Raw genomic sequence first — 19,285 nt, 5'->3', positions numbered from 1 at the left:
AGGATGGGCAGTCATGGCAATTGTGCCATGAATGGCACTGGAGACATGAATTAATTCCGTTCACATGTGTAGAGAGCTGCTTACACTGTGAGAGAATTGTTTACATGGCATGGTGCATGCAAACTGCCACTGCCTAGTGGGCCAGTCACAAGCGAGGGACTCGAATCGAAAAATTGCTGGCTGCTCAATTGATTGACCGGCACAGTACCTGAATCGTACTGATCTAGTATTTGAACTAGATGCTGACAGGATGGTCCCAGTCTGTTTCAAAATTTGTTCTTCAAGTCTGACATCAGTTACATTGTACATGATTGCATCATGCAACATCACATCTGAAATTAAGCACCACGAGTACATTTCAATTTGCATTTCCTCATCGGACAGACCCTGCAAAATCTGTTACCCACTTGCGATAAGTTTGTTCTGACCATTTCTTGCAATTAAAGAATTGATACCTAGCTGCTACCACACTCATTTTTTAGTCATAGTTAGTGACTCTACAACCTGATCATACAAAAGTTCACTCAAAGTGGCGTTAGGAAATAACTTCTGAATGAGTCTGAACATTGCCCTTCCTACCATGGACAGGAAATAGGGAAGTTTCACAGTACCTGGTACGTTGTGACCAAGTATGTTGGTTTCAAACTGTTGCAACCACTCGAGCCATTCCTCTTCCTGTTGATGAAACTGGAGAAAAGGCTGTTTAGCACTTAGAGCTGCTGTAGGTGGCTGCTGTAGTGCATTCATTTGATTTGCCAGGAGCTGTTGGACCGTATTGGGTAATGATGCAATCTGTTGCATCTGAAACTGAAACATCTGTGTTAGCTGCGTTGCATCTATCACTTGCATCTGAGGCGCCTGTGCAGGGGATGGGTTAGGTGAGTTGCTCATATAGTAGGATAGAAAAGCCAGCAAGGAAAAGGAAATACAAAAGTAAAGAAAATTTCTGCAATGCACACCTGAAAACACTGATTAGCAAAGACATTATAAGGGATGGTTAAAGCAAGTAAATAAATCCCTGCAAAGAGAAACCAATGTAGAATTAAGGCACCAGCAGAACACAAAAGAGGATTTCCGTGGCCCTGAGGTGCAGGGTTTTTTTTGAAGGCACATTGCCAGTGTTGTGCCCTGCTTACTCATGAAATTAGGGGTGCCTAGGAGATCTGCTTTCTGGGATCCCTAGACAAGAAGTCAAGCAAATCGTATTAATGAATTATATTTACAGAAAATAAATGACAAAACTTAACTACGGGAATTTACAGTGGTGTGTCACAAGCAATTGATGACAGTCAAATAAGAAGTCGCTTCAATGTATACAGTACCTAATACAGGTGAAACAATAAAGTTTATAAGTGGCTGCTGTGGCATTCGTAGAATGGCTATTCTTCCACTGTGCTGCAGCTAGGCAGAGTGGTGCTTATGTTCTCTTTGCCTAGAGGCCGCTGCTGTCTTGGTGTTCTCCTAGAGAGGAGCCAGTCAGCACACTATTGGCTGATGTTGTCACACGGCCCTCTGTGCTTCAATGTTGTTGACTGTCATGCAGGTGCTTGACGTTATGCCGGTAATGAAGGAATTGAGCTCCCAAAGATCCACAGGAATTTTGGAACTTCGTGAAAGTGGACATCTCTTGTATTGACAAGCTGCTGTCGATGGTACTGGAAGGGATTTATTATAGTGACACAGTAATATAAGAGGCAATTTCACTTATTTGGAAGTAAGAATTAAATCACTTATTTATTCATTTGGTAACTTTCTCAGCAACTATTGTCAGTTTATCCTGCCTGGCATGCCGAAATAAAGCAAAATATATGATCATAAACTTTTCTCGATTAAGGTGCTACGTATACATGTGAGACATCACACATGTAAAGTAATACATACATTTACTCAGAAATAAACAACCCCGAGTTTACCTTATTATGATACCGTGGGTTGGGAGGATCACCTTTTGTCACTATATGTTTGGATTAGGAGACTTTATGCTTGTTTGTTTGACGCCATTACTAGAACATGGAGCAGTCAGTACAAAGAATGCTTTTTGCAAACAGCTTGTATAAAAAATAAGGTGTGCTGCGAAAATACTGTTTTTGTTTAGTTACTACATTTGTGAAAATTTACCCCTTAAAATGTGTGCAAAAGCTCCAATATGAAAACCTACAGAGATCAACAATGATAGTAAGCAATAAGAAGCAAAAAGCGTACTTGGAGTACCCTTTCTGTAGATGCTCATTACTGCCATCGGGTGTGCATGCGCGGGTTCCTAGGAGTGTAGAACTGCTGTCTATTTTTACATACGGGTAATGTGTCTGCTAATTCTTTTAGTTCCACGAGTTCTACCACCAGATGGCAGTTGCTCTATACCTGCTTTATTTGTGGAGGATCATCATGTAATACCCCCGTTCAAGGAGGAACAGGGATGCAACACACGTGCATTCTGTTGCCAGAGTATTCAGTGCTCTTATCCAATAGATTTCTGAACTCTCAGCATTGTCGTATAGTTCTCCATACAGTACTGCTGACTAAGAAAATTGCAACCGAGGTGGTTATTTTATTGTAAATGCTTCTACCTTAGATCCTCGCCCTAGGTCCAAGTACTGCATCATGTAGCCTTTACCAAAGCTTCACGTTATCCTGACAAAGACTGTTAAGTTCATTGTATTTGAATTCACCCAACTTTAAATATTTGAGCGTATGCGCGCATGCGTGCACTCCTACACACATACACACATTTCTTAGAACAAAACTTCTAAAGCTAAACTGGAATGTTGGTCATTTCTGCGTTTAAAAAAATTGTAAACTAACAACACTGGAGGAGCTGCTTTGAAATAATGGAATAACTGATGTGCAGTGAAAAGTGTAATGGTACTACCAGTGAAATATGTAATTAACTGCAGTGAACTCTTGGTTAAAAATAATGTGGCTATTTTGGATACTAACCAGGTTGCCTAACATTTTGGTTTGCAATTTATTTAGGGTAATAAAAGCATATAGAAACTGAAAAAAATTAATTTTCTCTTATACAAAAAATTAATAAAGTTTAATGTTTATACACACTTTATTTGAGTAATTAATTTTTTTTTACAGCTGTTGGGCCACTGACACCACCAAAAGTAGGCACGTGGACTGTAAGTGATGGAAGTGTATCACCACCACCACCTTCACAGTCTGCACAACCTCCTGCTGCAGGGACTCCGATGATGAGTAGTGTTGCCAAAGTTGTACAACCTACTGCCACTGTGTCCAGTGTACCTGTGTGTGGGCCAAGTGAGTGACTTTTTATACTTCATGGTTATACATCTCCACATCCTTCATATCTGTCATCCCCCCCTCCTCTCTCTCTCTCTCTCTCTCTCTCTCTCTCTCTCTCTCTCTCTCTCTCTACACACACACACACACACACACACACACACACACGTTTAAACAGTCATATGAGTTTATATTATTGTTTCAAGTTATTTGTGGTATTATAAATATTTAACCTTCATAAGTATGAATGTGCATTTTTAAGAGAAGCAAAAATAAGTGGGTGTTCAATGGAGCACCCAAAAGTAAAGATAATTTTTTTCTGGCAATTGATAGAACATTAGTTCTGAATTCTACTGCTAGATGTCTTCACTAGACACCATTTTGTATCAGTTGTCTGAGCAACGTTGGTATGGGAACTTTATTGTGGTCAATGTGATTGTTTTTGTAAGTGATTTTTCAATGTCTGTCAGTAAAATACCAGTGTGCTATCCATCTGGTTCTGTTCGCTGTTACGGAAATCAGCAGCATAAACCATTGCAATGCTTGAGATGGATTATGGAAAGGAACATTTGAGCCAGGTGAGGGTTTACAAGAGCTTTTCTTGTTTTAAAAGTGGTCAAACATCAATTAAAAATGAAGCACGACCAAGTTGTATCTAAACTTCAAGAATGGACAAAAAACCATGTTGCAATCAGGTTTGATCATTATAGAATTATTCATCAACTGGTTGAAATGGCAGGAATATCCAGGAGTTCATTACAACAGATTTTAACTGAAGATCTGAAGTTGAAACGTATTGCAGTGAAACTCGTTCTCATTGTGTTATCTGACGACCACAGAGGCAGTCATTTATGAATCTGCAGGGCATTGAAAGAACAGCCAGAAATTGATATGCATTTTGATGCAAACGTCGTCATAGGCAATGAATTGTGGTGATATGGGTGTGACCCAGCAATCTACCACCAGAATAATAATAATAATTATTATTATTAATAGTAGTAGTAGTAGTATTTTTTCCCCTTTGTAACTGTTCTTCACAACATTGATTGGTTTCTTCTTCATTTATAGTTGGAAGACTAGAAAATATGATCTGCATTCACACTATTTCATGTTCATCAGCTATCTATTTCTTTGGCTCTGGTTAAGATTGAGGAAATGCCTTTTCTCATCAATAATCATTGTTGCAGTTCCATAGAATCCTAGGAAGAAATCCAAAGAGGACTGTTAATCTTAGAAGTCTGTTACTTCTGAAGAAAAATTATTAATAGCTCAATTAAGTAATTATTCAGTACTGTGTATTATTCCGGGCGGGAAGGAGCGCCTGGTCCCCGGCACGAATCCACCTTGCGGATTTGTGTCAAGGTCTGGGAAAAGTTAGTTGGTAGTGACAAAATAAATGCTGGCAGTTGCATCTGCAAAAATTGTCCTGCACAAATAATGAAGTGTGACTTCAGTAAAAGGAAGGCCAGTAAGAGAGAGAGGAGAGGGAAGAATATACAATAACTTCAGTTCTAATGTTGTTAGTTCCTTTCTTATTCATACTGCCAACAAGAATTAATTTATACTGTTTTGGTACATCTATAGATTCTTAATCCACAACCATCATCTTGTTCACTAAACACGGAATATTAGTGCAACTGTGATTTACCTTCTTCCAACAACGACAAGCTGAAGAAGTAGCACTTGCAAGGTTAAGGTTGGGACATTGGCCGCATGACTTTATCTTACAATGCATGGAGCTACCAATGTGTTAAAGATGTGGAACACAGCTGTTGAAACAAGACATTTTAGTTGGATGTGCTTTATGTGATGACCTGAGGGCACACCTGGGCCTATTGCAGGACGTTCCCTCTATTTAATTTTAGACAAGGACTGCTATAAATAGTTTTGAGAATAGTTCACCCTGCTTTACCCCTCTTCCAATGGAAAATTCTCTCATGTGTGTTCCTATACTGACAGAAGCCATTGAGGTATCACATATGTTATGCAATATGTTTATGTACATTATTCCCACACCTTGTTCGGTCACCGAGCGAGGTGGCGCAGTGGTTAGACACTGGACTCTCATTCGGGAGGACGACTGTTCAATCCCGCGTCCGGCCATCCAGATTTAGGTTTTCCGTGATTTCCCTAAATCGCTCCAGGCAAATGCCGGGATGGTTCCTTTGAAAGGGCACGGCCGACTTCCTTCCCCATCCCTCCCCCAATCCGATGAGACCGATGACCACGCTGTCTGATCTCCTTCCCCAAAACAACCCAACCCCCCTTGTTCAGTCAGTGCTTGTATAACAGCAGTTTGGCTGGCAGAATAAAAAGTCTTTTCAAAGTTCATAAAAGCCATGCATAGAGGCATTTCATATTCATTGGCTTTACTAATAATTACTTTACGCAATGTGTGTATGTGGTCACTTACGCCATTACCACTGCGGACACCTGCTTGTTCTATGGGCTGTGCATTTTCCACATTAGTACTGATGTGATTTGTCAAGACTTTAGTAAAGACGACGTAGATAACAGGGAGTAAACTGATGGGATAGTAATTCTTCAAATTGTGAATACTTCCTTTTTTTTTGTGTAAAAGGATTATCTTTGCTTCATGGCACGGGCAGGTATACTGTCGTTTGTATACAAACAATAAAGATTTTAGCCAGATATTTTTATGTTTGATCACTAGTAAGCTTAAGTGTTTCAGTTGTTAGACCATCATGACTCCCTGCTTTGCCATACTGCATTTCATTTATAGCTTTTCTTATTTCTTTGGGAGAATTTCTGGGGTTTCATCATTTTCATTTGCATAAGCTAGTGTTAATGGTTCATGCGTTGTTGTTGTTGTTGTTGTTGTTGTTGTGTTTTTCTATATATATATATTCCCCTGTTGAAACTTCTTGTATACTCCAGAATTTCTTCCTTATCTGTTGTGTGAACTTCATCACTTTCAATTGCTAGTATTTATTTTTTACTGATCGTACACCTTGCACCTCCATTTATTCTCTCGTGCTAATTTTGTGGCTTTTTGTTGTATCATATTGTATTTGTTTTTATTTTCTTCCTTATACACTGACTTACCGTATTTACTCGAATCTAAGCCGCACCTAAAAAATGAGGCTCGAAATAAAGGAATAAAAAAAATTTCCTGAATCTACGCCGCACCTGAGATTTGAGACTCGAAATTCAAGGAGAGAAGAGTTTTAGGCAGCACCTCCAAATCGAAACAAAAGTTGGTCCATTGTAATATGAGGGACAATTTACGTCGAATTAATGACGATACAGCTACAGTAGTTTGGTTCGAGTCGTAAGATTAGCATTTAAGCTTTACCAGGTAGCCATTGCTAGGCGTCAGCCGCTCCATTTGTAATTATACAGGTACCCTTTCTTTTTCACGTGCTTCGTCTGGTTTGAATCGATTGCTGATTTTGCTTTGATCTGATAAGTGCCGTTCTCTTTGTTATAGGTGTTTGCTTCACTTAGGGCTGAAAATGCATTACTGTACTGTGTCATGCATTGTTTGTCACATTCTGATAGTGCGTGTTTATGGCCTGTTGCCGCTCGCGGCATGGCTTGCTTTTGTGCGCGCTACCGCCGCTTACAATTAAAAAAAAGAGAGAGAGAGAGAGAGAGAGAAAGAAGAAGAAGAAGAAGAGAGGACTCATCTCATTAACGAAACAATGGCAAGAGACTGCTATTTGTTGTTACTTACACTGCTGTGTTCTTTGATAATGATCAACAAGAACCAAATAATAGTCTGCGTACGATGGAACATGTTCTGAACGAGAGTTAGGCGAAAATTTTTCTCCATTTGAAAATCTTTGCGGCTGCTTCTTTAGTACATCAAATTCTGCACAGAAATTTGAGTCATATTAGATTTAAAAATCAAGTCAGTTGCCGTTTTTCATTTCTGACTGTCTCACTATTAGGCATAAGAATAATATGAATATAAACATGACACCATTTGTATATTCTTCTGTGTTTGCTGTTGTCTCACTCTAGTTTCGTAGTTTATTACCCAAACAGGATTTAAATGAGATAGCAGCAAACACACAAGAATACATGGCAAAATTTTTATATTTGTATTATTCTTATGGTGAAGAGAATACTGTATGTGATTCACATTTCACCAGGTACCTATTATCAACCATCTCTTCTCACAGGTAGGAAAAAATTCAGAACGTAGAGTTGGCCATATTGACAAACATACCAGTCTTGCCATTCGGATTTTCGTAGTACATTGAAATTCTGCTACATTCGAAGATGAACAATACGGAATTTGTATTTACTTCATTGAATAATGTATGAAAATGCAGTGGTTGAAACTCGGGGCAGAGAAAAAATAACACTCGTCTTCCACCATTTTTTAAAAACATTAAATATTGCATCGGCATCGAGTCATACCAGTGTTGGGTTTGTGTCGGTTCTGGAGTGCCACGACCGGCCTCATTTGAGCTCTTCTGTCAGGAGAGTTAATTTGGAGTTGGAACAGCTACTTGGATCTGATGCAGGGTCACACATTGGTGTGGTTCCTGTTGATTCACTCTGTAGGTGGGACTATACTAGACATGGCCTACACCTCAACAAGAAGGGGAAGGGTAAACTGGCTGGGCTGATAGCAGGAAATTTAAAGGGGGGAGGAACTACATCTCATGGTGGTAACTCTTTTTTAGTGTAAGATCAGTGTCCAGTGGGAAACTCAGCCAGGCAAGTACTAAAGATGTTAAAAAAGTTAAAGATGCTCACAAAAGTAAAGTGAAAAATAATGTTAGTATATTTCATCAAAATATTGGGGGATTGAAGAATAAAATTGATGAGCTTCTGCTTTGTTTAGAAGATATAGAAACTGAGAATGTAATAGATGTACTATGCCTGTCTGAGCATCACATTGTCACTGATATGCAAAAGGTTAGCATAAATGGGTACAAATTAGCTGCACATGTAAGTAGAGATAATATGATGAGAGGAGGAGTTGCCATATATGTCAAAAGCTTGCACAGCGCAAAACATTTAGAAACTAAAAATTTTTGTGTAGAGCAACATATGGAAGCATGTGCCACTGGACTAAAACTAAATGATGGCACTTTCATAATTGTAACAGTGTATAGGTCCCCCTCAGGGAATTTCCAGCTATTTCTAGAAAACTTGGATGCTTTGTTGTGCTATCTGTCAGACAGGGGGAAGCAAATTATCATTTGTGGGGATTTCAATGTTGATTCCCTGAAAGAGTGTGATAGGAAGAATGACCTTGTAGTATTACTCAGTTCTTTCAATTTGAGCTCCGTCGTTGATTTTCCTACTCGGATAACAAAGAACAGCAGGACATTGATAGATAACTTTTTTATAGACCAAGATAAGTTTAAGGACATAAATGCTTATCCTGTTGAGAATCGTCTTTCAGATCATGGTGCACAGCTAGTTACATTACATGACATAGCTCCATGCAGTATATCAAATCAGAATTTCAAAGCAGTGCGTTCAATTAACAATATAAATACTGCAAACTAAAGCCTAAAGGAGCTAGACTGGGATGAAGTGTATATGGAACCCGATGCAAACTTGAAATATAACTTATTTCACGATACATTTTTAAGGGTATTTGAAAATTGTTTTCCCAAGAAAATAGTGAAACATAATTCCAAGAAAACATATAAAAAACCTTGGCTAACTAAAGGAATAAGAATATCTTGCAACCGTAAAAGAGAACTGTATCTGACAGCAAGAGGGAGTACTGACCCCGAAATTGTTCAATATTATAAAAACTATTGTGTGGTACTAAGAAAAGTTATTAAAAAGTCCAGAAGCATGTGTATCATGTCTGAGATCAGTAACTCTGATAATAAAATTAAAGCAATTTGGAATATTATTGAAAGGGAAACAGGGCAACCAAGAGCACAGGAAGACTTTAGTGCCATAAAACTGAATGACAAGTGTACTAACAAACAATCTGAAATTGGAAATATTTTCAATAATCATTTTTTAAATGTTGTGGAGAAAATAGGATCTAGATCTCCACTAGAAGAGGCAAGGCTTCTAATAGAAGAGGTCATACCTGTGCAGTATGAAACAACTGTATTTCCACGAACCTCTCCCTCTGAAATCAGTAAAATAATAAACTCACTGAAAAGTAAAAGCTCTTACGGAATTGATGGCATTTCCATCAAGATACTTCAAGCTTGTTCCCCACAGATAAGGAGGATTCTCAGCCACGTATGTAATAGCTCTTTGGAGCAGGGTGTTTTCCCCGATAGACTGAAATACGCCATTGTAAAACCATTGCATAAAAAGGGGGATACATCGGATGTCAACAACTATCGCCCAATCTCTCTTCTGACAGCTCTATCAAAAATTTTTGAGAAAGTAATGTATTCAAGAGTAGCCTCCCATATTTGTAAAAATAAAGTACTAACAAAATGTCAGTTTGGTTTTCAGAAAGGCTTTTCAACAGAAAATGCTATATACGCTTTCACTGATCAAATATGAAATGCTCTGAATAACCGGACATCACCCATTGGTATTTTTTGTGATCTCTCAAAGGCTTTGACTGTGTAAATCATCGAATTCTTTTAGATAAGCTAAATCATTATGGTTTGAGGGGGGCAGTGCACAAATGGTTTAATTCATACTTAACTGGAAGAATGCAGAAAGTTGAAATAAGTGGTTCATGTAATGTTAATACAACAGCCGATTCCTCAAACTGGGGGGCTATCAAGTACAGAGTTCCACAGGGTTCGGTCTTAGGTCCTTTACTGTTCTTGATATACATTAATGACTTGCCATTCCATATTGATGAAGATGCAAAGTTAGTTCTTTTTGCTGATGGTACAAGTATTGTAATAACATCCAAAAACCAAGAACTAAGTGATGTAATTGTAAATGATGTTTTTCACAAAATTATTAAGTGGTTCTCAGAAAACGGACTCTCTTTAAATTTTGATAAAACACAGTATATACAGTTCCGTACAGTAAATGGCACAACTCCAGTAATAAATATAGACTTTGAACAGAAGTCTGTAGCTAAGGTAGAATTTTCAAAATTTTTAGGTGTGTCCATTGATGAGAGGTTAAACTGGAAGCAACACATTGATGGTCTGCTGAAACGTCTGAGTTCGGCTACGTATGCTATTAGGGTTATTGCAAATTTTGGTGATAAGAATCTCAGTAAATTAGCTTACTATGCCTACTTTCATTCACTGCTTTCGTATGGTATCATATTCTGGGGTAATTCATCGTTGAGTAGAAAAGTATTCATTGCTCAAAAACGTGTAATCAGAATAATTGCTGGAGTCCACCCACGGTCATCCTGCAGACATCTATTTAAGGATCTAGGGATCCTCACAGTATATATATTCACTTATGAAATTTGTTGTTAATAATCTAGCCCAGTTCAAGAGTAATAGCAGTGTGCATAGCTATAACACCAGGAGAAAGGATGATCTTCACTATGCAGGGTTAAATCTGACTTTGGCACAGAAGGGGGTAAATTACGCTGCCACAAAAGTCTTTGGTCACTTACCAAACAGCATCAAAAGCCTGACAGATAGTCAACCAACATTTAAAAATAAATTAAAAGAATTTCTAGATGACAACTCCTTCTACTCATTGGCTGAATTTTTAGATACAAATTAAGGAAGGGGAAAAAAAACTAACTTAAGCATTAGTGTCATGCAATATTTTGTGTAATGTAATATCTTGTACAGACATCTTTCTTTAACCTGACACGTTCCACATCATTACGAAGTGTCTTAGTCATGATCTATGGAACAAGTATTAATCTAATCTAATCTACTGACGCAGAGGTTTTGGCGCCAGTATTTATCTTTGTGCCTACAAAGCATGCCTGTGTAGTGCTACATATATTCGACGGCACAAGTTAGTTGTGGCGGCACCTACCAACATTTTTCAGAACTTCCGTTTGTTTTGCACTCGATTCTAAGCCGCAGGTGGTTTTTTGGATTACAAAAACTGGAAAAAAAAGTGCGGCTTAGATTCGAGTAAATTCGGTAGTTATTCATATTCTTTCATGTCAAAAGTAATTTTAATTTTTTATGTCTTATCTCTCGTCTCTCTGACAATAAGGCCCTAGTTTGAGCTCTTAACTTCCTTGCATTTTTAGTAACTTTCATTGAGCCCCCTACTTCTTTTACATATTTCGTTATTGTTTCTACTAGTTTTTTCTCGGCTTTTGTAATTCTTCCAAAGAGTCCTCCAGAATTCTTTCTTTTCACACTTAATTTATTTGTGTTGATAGTTTCTTTTTTCTTTGATATTAGTTTCCTTCTTTCTTGCTGGATGTTTATGTCTACCTTTATTACTGTCAGTCTGTGGCCCCTTTCAATATTAAATTGGTTTGAAATTGAAACAGCTTTATTATTTTTTTAATTAGCAATAATAAAATTTATTTCATTCAGTGTCTTGTTATTTGGAATTATTCATGTCCATTTTCTGTTACAGTGTTTCTTAGGAAATGTGTTCATGATAAATAAATTATTCTTTTCAGAAAAATGAAGAAGCCTTTCAGCTTTTTCATTTCTTTCACTGATTCCATGGCAACCTACTGAAACATTTCCTTGTTCTTTAACATCAACTTTGCATTTAATATCCCAATCCTCAGTTTAAAGTGAGAGAGTTGTGTCCTTTATTGTGTACGTATTTTACCTCCCTGAAAAATGTTTCTAATTCATCAACAATGGCTGGAAGTAGGAGCGTATAGTTGCATGACTTGGAACTTTTATCTCTGTGATATTTTTACAATAATCAGTGTGATTCTACTTGATGTTCCTTCTATTACTGATACTTAACCAATTATGTTCTTATTTATTAGGGACCTCATTCAGTTTATTGTTAATTCTGGTTCTCCTGAATGTTATGCAATGTATTCTGAGTTCAGTGTTGCACATTGTTCCCCTTTACACCATACTGCTCTCAGACCAACAACAGATCATTTTATTTCCTCCAATTCCTCCTCACTTTCACTCAGTCTGCATGCATACACAAATGATCGCCAGTTGTATGTGTGGATGTACAGAGATCTGACTTTTCCAGCATTAGTAGGTTTCTGTAAGGGTAACATTAAAGCAGTCACATCCCAAAGATCCAGATTAATCCAGAATTTTTTACATTAGGACTACTCTTCATACACCCCTCCGCGGTGGCAGGAATAGGTAATAGACCCACGGTCATTCCTTGCTGTTGTAAGAGGCGACTAAAAGAAGTCTTATGGGAAGTGAAGCTTTTACATTAACGTCTTGGCCGTATTAGGACACTTGTCAGTTTCAGCTCACTTCACATTCTTTCACCCAACCTTTTTGGCTTAATTAACTATGGTTTGGCCTCCATTTTTCTAAATTCCAGAGAACTGTGGGCTGTTTGGGGAAGGGCACCTTATGTGGTGCATCACAGCGCCATGTGATGTGATCTTTTGCACCTACTATTAGAGCGAGTTTATGTTCTCACCCAAAATCCAGTGCAGTACCCAACACATCGTTGGAGAGGGTCATCATGTACCTTCATGGTTGTAACTCCCTGACAGTGCAGGGATTGCGCTATTGATGCCAGAGTTGTAACCTTACCATGTATGCTGAAGAACAAGTACCTACCTAGTCTGGGGCAATGGGACTACAGGCAGTGGTTACTATGCCAGCTAGCCTTTGTCTGGCTAAGGTGGTGCACATGGGGGGTGATGTAACAGTGGATAGAAAGCAAGCTTTTATGCAGAGGCTTACAACATCATGACGTTTCTGTCTTTGGCAACACCATGGCATTAGTCAGGTGAAAAGAAATGGAGGTGGACAGTTGACCCAGTCCTTGGTATGCTGTAGAACTGACAGAGAATCTTTTTGAGTCATTCCATGTCACCTCACCAAGACCTCATTGCTCGACCACCACAGATATCATTGAAATGTTATATGAACATTCACTCATGTCCCCAATGAAAATTGGTGAAGTTAAACCCCTTTATGTCAAGTGTTACGAATCCACGTAGTACCAGTGCTGTGCTAATAACTATTTTTGAGCACTAGTGTCAGTAGTTGCTGATTCTGCATGAAGCTACCAACACCTCTGACAAGTGCTGCATTGTCATGAGTGTGTTTCAGGTACCTCTAAAACACCACATTTTGATTTTTATCTTTCATCTAGAAATTTATTCAGGTATTAAAGGCTTAACATTCATTAAGACAATATTGGCTGAGTTACAGTCACTTGTTTGACTCCATACACGACTTTTTGTAGAGTAAGTGTAAATTTCTGGCGACTTTGAGTTGTATCTTGGGCAGTATTTTTGTTGAAAGAAGTGAAATTTTGTTACCTTGTAAAACTTCTTGCTTTCTGTTAAGAATAATAATGAAAAGAATTTTACAAATGATTTCAGCCAGAAAATTTTAGGCAAAAACTCCAGAAAAAATCTGTGCAAAAAAAAGTGTTTTGCTTCTTACGCCTGAGCAACTAGAGGTATGATCAATGCGGAGCTTCACTTGTAATAACCTTACAACCCAAATATAAAATTTCATTTATGTGCCCTTTCCAACACTGAATAGATTAAACTTTTTACGAAAATCTTCAAATTTATACTTAAAGTCCAGTGTTTTTGACCTGTTTTTGCAGAACACTATACTCTTTTTGAAACTGGGCCCATTTGGAAGACCAGTTTTTAAACTAATGGGCTTAAAGTCAAAAAAAAAAAAGAAGAAAAGGCATAATTGATTATCCTGTTCATGCTAACAATGCTAGATAATGTGAATCAAAGTTGGGTGCGAAAATCACGACACAAAAAAAAGTAAGTTTCAGATTGCAGAGTAAATGCATGCTGAAGGTGCAGTGGTTAATATCATAATACAAGGATGTGGAATACAAAATTTCATTCACCTACTATTTGCCAGCAATGTAAAACTTCTTTGAAAAAATGACAACTTTTTATGAAAAAGTGAATATAGTGTATATTCGACACTTCTTTTATAAATACCATGTTATGTTGAAGCTTCAGAACCAGAGTCATTCGAAACAACATATTTTAGACCCCTCCCCTAACGCCCCCCCCGCTCCCCCCCCCCCCCCCCCCCCCCCGCCCCCCTTAGAACAGTGGGTTTCATTTCCAGAGTGACAAGGTTTTCCAGCATAAAATACTCATGTACTGCTTTCTAAATTTCCACAAAATCAGTTCACACTTTCTTTCCATAAAAATTACAAAAATAAATCATTCAGTTCACTTCTAGAAAATATGTTTTCCATAACCGGGTTCAAACTAATCACAATTGGAAATAACATTTTCAAGCATTCAGAAAATCACATTAGATTTTCCAATGTGCACTAACAATACCTGAAAGTGACTGATGGAACAGGCCATGGCAACTGGCTACATTGCAGCAGCCTGTTGCCTGTGTTTCATTGCATGTGCCATCTCAATGTACTGGGTTGGTCCATGGTGACATTGTCACTACTGGTTCAAGATTATGAACAACTGGCAGCCCCATCATCATAGAAGTCACACCTGATAGCTACACAGTACCAGCCAGTGGTAAGTTTCTTCTTCCAGTTTCCAAGACTGTAATTTGGTTTCCAGTGCCTTGTGGTGGTACTTGTCTGCTTACAAAGCCATTTACTGAGGACTGTATATCAGATTCTTAAGACAATACAAGTATCTCACACAAGTGACAAGCAAAAAGTAATATCTATTTTGATTTTAAACTTCTCAGCATTGCAATTTACATTCTTCAGAATTTTTGAGCTACTTCTGCAGTTCACTTTCTGGAATTTGATACTGTCAGTCACTTGACGATATCAAAGAAACAGTGAACGTTGAAATGAGGTATTTGGGTATTCAGTTTGTCTTTTGGACCAATAAAATGAATGAACTGGGCCTTTGGGCTGCATGAATTATTTCAGTGCGTCATTTTGTTCCGTTGATTTGTCAGTAATGTTGCTGATCCACAATTCATTATTGTACTCTCAGGCAGTGTAATGCCCATGTAACAGCTCCGCCAATTTTAGACTTAGTGTGGCTGTGCTAGGTACTCTATCAACAAAATTTACTGGGGATTGTTTCTATAGGAAACCATGTGTTCAATGATAGCAATATTATTATTGTAAATTAGAAAATGGGCAGCATCAGTCATAGGAGATTTGAAATCATTTGTTGCAGCAAATCAATTTCAGGTGCTGTGTGACCATCTTCGGTGCAAATATTAAAGTGTTGAAGACTTGTATTATAAAAACACATATTACAACTTCAGTTGGCTGTCAATACAGAAGAACATAGCAGCTAACATACAAATTTCGCCAGAAGGTACAAAATGTAGTGAGTCACAGCACAGAAAAGGTAATTTGTGCCCATGAGGGTGTGTTGTGCCCAAAGAGTGAAAGTAGCCATTAGCTACAAAACTATGCATTAGGAACACACAGAAGGACCACTACAGTGTTCTGTGAGGCAGGAATGATGGCCCAAAAAATATTGTGTGTCTAAGAGCTTGCAAGTAGAAAAGACCAGCAGAAAGTCCCAAAGAAACTTAAACAAAGACATCATGGAACATGAGGCTTGTGCGGGAGTGTTGGAAGGATTTACACTGCACGAATGAGATGCAAAAGGAGTAAGGGGTGAGGGAGGGCAAAGAAAGGATCTAAATCGTGGGAAATGAAATGAGGAAGAAGAGGAAGGCAAAACATGAAAGGGAATGAGGAAAACAACATGTAGTGCAAAATACCCAGATGGGAGGAGGGAAAGAGGGCGGTGTCAACCTCATAAGTACATGCCGTCAACAGCTGCGTAATTTTGGCAGAGACATCAAGCAGCGGGGTCAGCAGTGGGTTTGGCTGTAGGAGGGCAACCTTTGAGCAGGACAAGGTGGCAGCTGGGTCCACTTGCTGTGATGCCAGACGACTACACTGGGATGCTGACCATACCCTCGTCACAAAATTTTGTCAGAGGCAGTGCCATCCTCGGGAAGGAGCAAGATATGGCTGCAACATGTGGAGCAGCATCTGGTGCAGCCAGTGGCCATTGTTGGCCGGCTGACGGATGAGACTGGATGCTCCTAGGACATAGCTTTTCCTCATCACAAAGTTTTATGTTGCACCACCCTTGTTAGGAAGGCCACTCGTGGCCGCATAATTAAGGCAAAGATATGGGGCAGGAGTACCCACATTGGGCATGGCTGGAGGAGTGCAGCGGCTGGGTGGCAGATGAGTCCTGGTGCTGTCGGAACAGATCATTATCCTTGTTGCCAACTTGTGGCCTGGACTGTGCTGCCCTGAGAAGTAAAACCGGCCATGGTCACATCTCCTTGGCAAAGACATGAACTGGCAGGGCAGCATTGGATATGGCTGGGTGGGGTGGGGGTGGGGGGAGGGGGGGGGGGGGGGGGGGGGAGAGAGTGCAGTGGCAAGGGAGGACAACAGTGGCAATTGACTGCTGTTGTTGCAGCATGTACACTTTAAGCATTGCCAACTTTTATGTCCCTTGTGTATGAATGCAAACAATTGATGATACCCAGGTGGTAGTATTTAAGTTCACTTTTACTGACACAACACACAAAAGTAAAGTTCAGTATAAGGCATAGAGAGTAACACACTTGAAAGATTGTCCTGATTTGATATTAGCATGACAAAATCAAAGTCCGTGGTTATGTTGGTCACAATGGTCCTTACTAGGCACAAGTACATGATTGGTTCCACAGAAGCAATATCAGTTCAATGGCTCTGAGTCCCAGGAAGGCCAGTGTGGGAAGAGGTGAAGGCTCAGAGAGGGATGGCTAGTGGCTCGCTGTGACTGATGCGAAGTTTCCTCCCTGATGGCTGCTGGAGCGAGTCGTGGTGCAGTGTAGATGTGGTCCTTGAGGCTGGATTTGGCAAGAGCTCTGACTGTGGACTGCAGAACAACGCAAGCGTTAAACCTGGAGAGTGAGAATATGCTTCTTGCTTCCAATTGAGCCGCAGGCAGAAGGATATCGTAGATTGGTCAGCGAACATGTGATTTGTGGATACAACATAGGCCATGCTGTTACAGTGTTTGTTGTTGTCACCAATGTGTCCGCTGCTTGTGTGCAAGGCTGGTGCCTCTGGTGCACCTGCTGGAGATTAGCGTATCAACTTGCATGTTACTGTGAGTCTACAGTAATGTTCCCAAAACACGCAGAGTACTTGCGATGCTCTGCACGTGACTCACTTCGGAGGATTGCCTGCAGCACTGCAGCAGACTAGCTGCTGGTTGTAGGCATCATACTGCAAGCAAAAGTGGCTGGTGAAAGGCCAGGTATAATAGAAACCTCATATGGACAAGAAGGATAAATCAAAAATTAAACCAAATTCCACTTTTCCAGGCAATCTGCCCCCCCCCCCCCCCCCCCCAATCCTCTGAGTTCAAGCCTATGAATACCAATGAAGAACTGCACATTCAGGTGGAGCACAACTTGGCAGCAAAGTAATTTGTACTTCCGTTTTCCTTCACTGCTTTATCAGAGCCCAATCTGATGTTTCTTCAATGTAACTGTAACAGCTCCAATCACCATCAGGCCAAACTTCATCAAAAAGTGACTATTTACACTGCAGTTTGCATGGCGTTTCAGCAGACATGGTTCTCAGAAACTCGATTCCCCATTATTAAAAATTACAAATACTATTGTACAAATAGTGATAATGGTAAGACTTCAGACCTGCACGCTCATTTCATCTGACACAGTTAGCAGGTGCCACCAACCACTGCATTATAAGCCATGATTGTTCATGTCTACATGTCAGTTAGGGTAATAGTATGTAATATCTGTGTACCCCCTCCCCAGACAAATCTATACCATATCATGCGAGCTGGTAGAACAACTGCCTCCACCCTTCCTCCTACTGGGGGACTTCAGTGCTGACAATCCTCTGCAGCAGCCAAAACATATCTAGCAGCGGACAAGTAATAGAGCAGTTAATTTCAGAATTGGAAGTCTGCCTCCTTAACACCGGCATTGTCACATTTCAACACAGACCATGGAACATACTCACCCATACATATTACAATCTGCAAACTGACACGTCACCCTTAACCCTGTGGTCTGTCCATGGTAACCTCTGTGTCAGTGATCACTGGCTTATTGCTGTCTCTTATTCCACCCGTCAACCAGTGGAACATGCACCATGTTGATGTCTTCAGAAAGCCAACTGGCAAGCTTTTGCCTCTAAAGGAATTTTTGAAACCAGTCAAGAGAAGGGTATTCAAGGAGTGGTACAAAATGATATGAAAGGAAATACAGAATCAATCTGAAACCCCTTGTCAATAGCACTCAACAGTTCATGTGAATAAAGGGCTAGTTGTGTTTCACAAGAACAATGTTTTCGAAACCCATGTTGACGCTGTGTCAATAGACCGTTTTCTTTGAGGTAATTCATAATATTCAAACAGAATATATATTCCAGAATCCTGCTGCATATTGACATTAATGATATGGGCCTGTAATAAAGTGGATTACTCCTTCTACCTTTCTTGAATATTGGTGTGACCTGTGCAACTTTCCAGTCTTTCGGTATGGATCTTTCATCAAGCAAACGGTTGTATATCATTGTTAAGTATGGAGCTAATGCATCAGCATACTCTGAAAGGAACCTAATTAGTATACAGTCTGAACGAGAAGACTTGCTTTTTTTTAAGTTGCTTCACTATTCCAAGGATATTTACTTCTATGTTACTCATGTTGGCAGCTGTTCTTGATTCGAATTCTGGAATATTTATCCTTTCGGAACACCATTAGGTTCTTAGCAAAAATTTTGGCTGAACTTATCTCCAGCTTTAGCCATCTCTCAGAGCCTATAACGATTTGAGCATCAGTGCTTTGTATTAGCGTTTTGAGTTCTGGTACTTTCCCAACACAGATACGACAATTTACAACTGTTATACCAGTGGTACCTGTACCTATGTTTTTCTTGTGTTTGGCCTACACCCTTTGTGACTGAAGCCCTTCTTGTGTTTTCCCGAAACCCTCTAGCCTACAAAATCGCCCAGTCCATGCTACACAGCCCCTGCTACCTGTGTAGCCACCTCCTGAGTATAATGGAGACCTGACTCCGCAATTTGTCCTGTTGA

General features: G+C 39.5%; 1 protein-coding gene across 15 annotated transcripts in view; it reads left to right on the top strand.

Annotated features, from left to right (window-relative positions):
- The window catches only part of LOC126297523 (CTTNBP2 N-terminal-like protein), a 214,163-nt gene that overhangs the window by 115,983 nt on the left and 78,895 nt on the right, over positions 1–19,285 (top strand). For all 15 annotated transcript variants that reach the window (XM_049988422.1, XM_049988419.1, XM_049988427.1 and 12 more), the window contains one exon: positions 3,085–3,264. In XM_049988422.1, coding sequence (XP_049844379.1) covers positions 3,085–3,264 — 180 coding nt within the window. The remainder of the gene's footprint in view (positions 1–3,084; positions 3,265–19,285) is intronic.

Source organism: Schistocerca gregaria, chromosome X (assembly GCF_023897955.1).
Source record: "Schistocerca gregaria isolate iqSchGreg1 chromosome X, iqSchGreg1.2, whole genome shotgun sequence".
NCBI classification, from domain to species: Eukaryota; Metazoa; Arthropoda; class Insecta; order Orthoptera; family Acrididae; genus Schistocerca; species Schistocerca gregaria.
Note: the sequence above shows the minus strand (reverse complement) of the source record. Positions and strands in the feature narration are given on the sequence as shown.